At 36.8% G+C, this 6995-nt stretch overlaps 1 protein-coding gene across 1 annotated transcript; it reads right to left on the bottom strand.

The window, feature by feature from the left end:
- Nucleotides 1-2271: 2271 nt before the first annotated feature.
- Nucleotides 2272-4685, bottom strand: kcns2 (potassium voltage-gated channel modifier subfamily S member 2). The gene is made up of 2 exons (XM_077720945.1): nucleotides 4393-4685; nucleotides 2272-4210 (listed from the first exon to the last, which is right to left on the bottom strand). The coding sequence occupies exon 2, from the start codon at nucleotides 4206-4208 to the stop codon at nucleotides 2769-2771; it is 1440 nt and encodes a 479-aa protein (XP_077577071.1). The 5' UTR covers nucleotides 4209-4210; nucleotides 4393-4685; the 3' UTR covers nucleotides 2272-2768.
- Between the last annotated feature and the right edge of the window lie 2310 nt (nucleotides 4686-6995).

Genomic DNA, 6995 nt, shown 5'->3' with positions numbered 1-6995 from the left:
AAACATCTTATGCAAGAGGTGCTTTAACAAGACAAGTATGTTTACATCCGACAGCAAAATACACAACACTTTTATTTAATTTGACACAATAAAATAGCTCGTATCGAATGAAGCTTGCCACATTTCTAGACTCATCAGTATATATATATATATATATATATATATATATATATATATATATATATATATATATATATATATATATATATATATATATATATATATATATATATATATATATATATATATATATATATATATATATATATATATATATATATATATATATATATATATATATATATATATATATATATATATATATATATATATATATATATATATATATATATATATATATATATATATATATATATATATATATATATATATATATATATATATATGACTCGGTGGAGCGAGTGTTTAGCGTGCTGGCTTCACAGCTCTGGGGTCCTGGGTTCAAATCCAGGTCATGTCCATCTGTGTGGATATTGCATCTGTGTGGGTTTCCTCTGGGTACTCTGGTTTCCTCCCACATTCCTGATGGGACACTATAAATTGCCCCTAGGTATGGGTGTGAATGTGCATGGTTGTCTGTCTCCTTGTGCCCTGCGTATGGCTGGCCACCAATTCAGCCACCAATTCAGGGTGTCCCCTCCCTCTGGCCTGTAGACAGCTGGGTAAGGCTCCAGCAAGCCCCGCAACCCTTTCGAGGATGGGCGGTATGGAAGATGGGACATGAGGCATATAAAGGCAGTTGCAACGCAATTATCCACCAGCAGATGTAAGCGTTGCACAAAAAAAATCAGTGATAATTATTAACATATTACTATTGATTTTGGAATAAATGGAAATAATGAATGAAGGGTTACTACTAGAACATGAATCATTTTAGAACATATCAAAGACATCCTTTTTTTAAATTTCAAAATACATGTGTTTTTCACATGTTGTATAGAAGCAAACTGCTTAATATTATGTTTTTCATCTTCAAAGGAACAGACACACAGTTCCTACTGTCTTGCTTAAGAAATTTGATTTGCAGATCATTGCTGCTTCTTTTAGAACTGTTTTAGATACTGTGTGTCATTTAATAAATCTTCCTTTTGTATGTGCAAAATAAAAGAGGCATCATAAACAAAACTTCTTTCATATATTCTTTGTTTAATTCCATTTGATGACAAATACATCTTAAGGGAGGATGTTGCCAAACCACAATTTCACATTTGGCACTTCCTCTAGTATAATTCAGCTATAACAACAAATAATATCAAGGTGGAAGCCTGACTACATATACTGTATAAGACTAAAAATGACCACAGAATTCTCTTTTCATCATTTATTTTTTGGTCAAATACAGTTTATGTACCTTGGGATGTTCTAAAACAGACTCCATTAAATTTGCTGTAATTTCCACTAAGAACTGACACAAAGGTTATTCCACGCAGGTAATATATATATATATATAATATATATATATATATATATATATATATATATATATATATATATATATATATATATATATATATATATATATATATATATATATATATATATATATATATATATATATATATATATATATATATATATATATATATATATATATATATATATATATATATATATATATATATATATATATATATATATATATATATATATATATATATATATATATATATATATATATATATATCTATATATATATATATATATATATATATATATATATATATATATATATATATATATATATATATATATATATATATATATATATATATATATATATATATATATATATATATATATATATATATATATATATATATATATATATATATATATATATATATATATATATATATATATATATATATATATATATATATATATATATATATATATATATATATATATATATATATATATATATATATATATATATATATATATATATATATATATATATATATATATATATATATATATATATATATATATATATATATATATATATATATATATATAGATATATATATATATATATATATATATATATATATATATATATATATATATATATATATATATATATATATATATATATATAGATATAGATATAGATATAGATATAGATATATATATATATATATATATATATATATATATATATATATATATATATATATATATATATATATATATATATATATATATATATATATATATATATATATATATATACAACCTTTTTGATTTGTCATATAATTAGAAATTATTTTTTCAATATTATATTATAGGCAGTAATTCTGTCTTAAAAATGTACTGCATTGAGACTCAAATTTAAACCTATGGCCAGTTCATATTTTAAAATTACCCCCTTGTGCATGTTTTTATAAGCTTACATTCAGATCCTGAAACAAGCCATTTTGCTGCCTACAGCCCTGCACTTTTAAAACCTAAATCTACTTTTCATTGGGTCTGCTGAAACAAGCAGATAAATAAAAGAGTAAGGAAAACTAAATGTTCATTCTTATACTATATGTTTAGGAATTCAAGATTGATGAAATGACCTCATTGCCAGTTCATTCCAATTCATCCAGATTACAATTGCAAAATGTATCCGAATTCTCAACCAAAGTGTTTTTAATTTCCTACAGACTTGTTTCCCACGTGCTAGAAGCTATCAGAGTTTTGACGCCATTTGCTTAAAGAACATTGGCCAGTTCCTCACACGGGCGCTCGAGGGACTGCCCTCAGTGTATTGACTCATTCAGACTGTGCTCACTGGGTGAACTTCGGCTCATGTTTGACAGGCTAGCCATAAGAGATTTGACTTTGTGCGCATAGAAATTCCTCAGGCTCAATGAGGGCGCCTCTTTTATACCGTCATCAAAATCACAACTTTTCATTGCAATCTCTAGCTGTTTTTGTCTCTTGTAAAACAGGGAGAATTTATTAAAAATAAGAGTGATCGGAAGCACTACTACTAAGATCCCCGCCAGGATGCAGGCTGATGCTGTCAGCTTGCCCGCTATAGTCAAGGGAACCACGTCCCCGTAGCCCACAGTGGTCATGCTGACCGTGGCCCACCACCAGCACGCCGGGATGGTGGACAAGTCCTCACTGTCTTCTTTCTCGACAGTGTAGGCCATGACAGAGAAGAAAGACACCCCGACTGCAAGATATAGTAGCAGAAGGCCCACTTCTTTGTAGCTGTTCCTCAAGGTGGCCCCCAGGGAACGTAGTCCAGTCGAGTGGCGGGCCAGCTTCAGGATCCGGAAAATCCTCATAAGCCTCAACACTTGAGCAACACGACCCAGGTTGGCGAGTGCCGGGCTGCTCTCTACCACTATGTTAACAAAGAGTGTCAGATAGAAGGGAAGTATGGACACCAAGTCTATCAGATTCAAAGCGTGTTGGAAGAAGTGCACAATGTCTGGGGCCACTGCGAACCGGGCAAGGAGCTCCAACGTGAACCAAGAAATACCAAAGTGTTCCACAATCTCAAAGCGGGGGTCTTCCGTGGACTGGCCCTCAGCGTCCATGAGGCTGAACTCGCTCATGCTATTCATGCACATAGTGGCAATGGAACCAAGCACCACCACAATAGAAAGGACGCTGATGACCCTGCTAGCCACCGAAAATCCTGGATTGTCCAGCATCAACCAAACACGCCTGCGGAGGCTCCCCAATGGTTGCTTGTCAAATTTTGTGGCATCGTTGTAAAACTCCAAAAGCTCATCAAACGAGGAGCTGCTGCTATCTTTGTCGCTTCTGTCCTCCCAATCTTCTCGGTCCTGGTCCATTTTCCTACAATGGTACGCGCCGCTGCAACAGGAGTCGAGGAAGAACTCATTGATGCCCCAGTACTCGATCTCCTGGCTGAAGGAGAAGATGCACAGCTCAGCCATAAGGTGTAATCGTCCTGTGTTGTAAAAATTCATCACATAGGGGAAAAGTGCAGGGTTCCTGTCAAAGTAAAACTCCTTCTCTGCATCGTCATAGTCATCACACAGCTCCAATATGGACTCTCTGGACTGGCAGTGGAGAAGACGTGCCAGCCGTGTCTCCGGAAACCTAGACAGCGTGTCCGTGTAGAGACGCTTCTTAAAGCCACCCACGTTAATACGGATTGCGGCGCTGTCCTCCGCGGGAACCCTGCCGCCAGGTTCCCTCAGGACCGGACCTGTCATGTCTGAAACCACACATGCATACACATTAAGAAAACTAGCAGGAAACATTCGAAGACAATATGTAGGTGAACTATTTCGCAAGCTTGTCCTTCAATTAACTAGCACCGCTTGATGGTAACGCCACGTGGTCCCTTTAAAAGGTATTCCCATGAATTAGAAACAAATACACAAAATCAGAACTTACTGGAACTGGGTCACCAAATCCCTGCAGAGGTTTTCATCCTGGCAATCTGCAGCCAAGTTATCTACCTAAAATGCCTAAATTTAGATGTATTTTCCGGAAAACTGCAGGCACGTCTCAGTCACATTGATATGGATGAACTCCTCCGAAGAGAGAAAAGCCAAAGTGGAAAATGGATCCATGCAAAATGAATGTATAGTACGATGTGGTTGCAGCATCACTGCCACAGACAAATCAGGGCTAGACACACGCCCAGACAACTGCTTTTGTTTGAATGGGGGGGATTCCGCTCTCTGGCTAGCTCTACTCCTCCCTCCCCTTCCCTCTCCTTCTTTCTCCCTCTCTTTCTCTCTCTCTCTCTCTCTTTCTATCTATCTCTTTCTCTCTCTCTTTATCACCCTCTCTTAACCTCCCCAACATCCCTCGCCTATCTGTTGCTGCGCAGCAACACGTAGCTCTTCCATTGTATCGCCCACCCCCCCTCCACCATTTCAACATCACAGTGATTAAGTGACGTATTTTTAAGGTGGCGCCACTGACCAAATAGTATCTAAACAGGCATCACTAAGTAAATGGGTATTTTCATAAAACAATAAAAGCAAGCAATGCATCATAAACACATAAAACCTAATGTGTCACGTACAGTACCATGAAGAAGTATTTGCCCTCTTCCTGATTTCTGTGTTTTTTACATATTTTTCACACACATAGGTTTCAGACCAATTCAATTTTGGTACGACACAGAGACAACCCAAGGAAAGAGAAGATGCAGTTTCTAAATGATGATTTTATATCCCAAGGCAGAAAACCTAGACAACGTGTTAGACAAAGTGAAATAATCTACAAGATCAGAGCATCATGCCACAATCCAAAGAAATTCAAGAAAAGATGCGAAAACAAGTGATGGACATCTATCAGTCTGGTAAAGGTTACAAAGCCATTTCCAAGGCTTTGGGGCTCCAGCGAACCACCGTCAGAGAGAGCCATTATCCACAAATGGCTAGCTAAAATTACTCCAAGACGACTCATCCAGGAGGTCACGAAAGAACATAGAAAAACATCAAAAGAACTGCAGGCCTTGCTAGCCTCAGTTAAGGTCAACGTTGAGGACTCTACTACAGGTGACCTAGTCCGGTCCTCGAGAGCCCCTATCCAGTTTGTTTTCCATACCTCCCTCCTCTACCACACCTTACTCAAATGATGAACTCATCAGCAAGCTGTCCAGAAGCTTCATACCGATCCCGGATATTTGATTCAGGTGTTTTGGTGGAGGACATGGAGAACAGACTGACTGCATAGGGGCTCTCGAGGACCGAAGGTCGAGCCTGTCTTGTCATATTTCTGGCATAGTCCGTCTTGAAAATGGCTTTAATCACACACCAATATTTAGCTCGCTCCAAATACAGCTTGGTAGCTTTCATAGTTAGTGTACTGAAAGTGGCGGACACACCCTTTTCCCGGCTGTAACAGGCTTGCTAGCTTTGGAGTTGACGGCCCTTTCTTAATGATGTCCATTTTTTCGGGAAAAGTCCATCTGGAAAACAGCTTTGTGAGCAAATCTGCAACCAAATCCATTTGATTTTCTCCGTCTGCCATTGTGGGTGGAGTTTGCGATCTCTGGCTACCTCACTTTGACTTTGGTCCGCCTACTAGCCAATCATAGTTGGTGAAAGCGATGACGTATCCCTCCGCCTGCGAAATGGCCTTGGTGTCACCAAATCGAATTCTGATTGGTTAAAGCAACAGTCTCATCGACACTTGTTTAATGCAGCAGAGCCCGCAGAAGTCATTGTGAAGGCCTTCAGGCAGATTTCTGACCCTGGCAACAAATAATGGCTGAATTATGATTGGTTAAATGCTTCAATATGAATACACACATCTGGAAGCAGTGCAACCAGGGGGAGAAGCAATGAAAGAAAGATAACAGACAACTTGGAATTCTTTAATACGTTTTCATGGACAAAATATAATATATGATTCAGATATTTCTTAGGCCAGCAGAGAAGGCCTTGAAGGCCCCGACGACCAGCCACTGCTAAATTGACCCTAGGTATGAGTGTGCGCATGAATGGTTGTTTGTCTATGGGCCCTGCATTGGCTGGCCACCAATTCAGGCTGCTGCCTGCCTCTGGCTCAAAGTCAGCTGGGATAGGCTGCAGCACCCCCCGCGACCCTAATAAGAATAAAGAAAAAGAGATGAGATGAAAGACATATAGGGAATGGGTAGGTGACACATAAAGCAGCGGATAGGCTGAGACATATAAGGGATGAACCAACAGGTGAAAACAATGAATAATCCCAGGGGCAAAACGGACAAAAAAAAGGGAAAAAAAATAAAACTTGTCAACATAAAGAGTAATTGATGTCGTCTCAATGTCAAATTAAAATATCGGAATATTATCTGCATTCAGTCCGTTTTCTAAATAGCAATCTAAAATGGATAGTATCAATTCCACGTGTTTAATGATGGTGCGTTCATCAACAGTCTGTAATTCTGTAAACTATCTAAAAATCGATCGCTTTCCCCAGTAAACGCATCTCAGCTAATTTTTGCTGAATGTTAAAATAACACTAAAATAATAATAATTTATTCCCCGCACAAAAAG

The sequence above is a fragment of the Stigmatopora nigra genome, chromosome 7 (genome assembly GCF_051989575.1).
Source record: "Stigmatopora nigra isolate UIUO_SnigA chromosome 7, RoL_Snig_1.1, whole genome shotgun sequence".
Classification (NCBI taxonomy): Eukaryota; Metazoa; Chordata; class Actinopteri; order Syngnathiformes; family Syngnathidae; genus Stigmatopora; species Stigmatopora nigra.
This window is presented reverse-complemented; position numbering and strand designations above follow the sequence as displayed.

Coding starts and splice junctions, on each gene's coding strand:
- kcns2 (XM_077720945.1), bottom strand. CDS start 4,208: ATGACAGGTCCGGTCCTGAGGGAACCTGGCGGCAGGGTTCCCGCGGAG.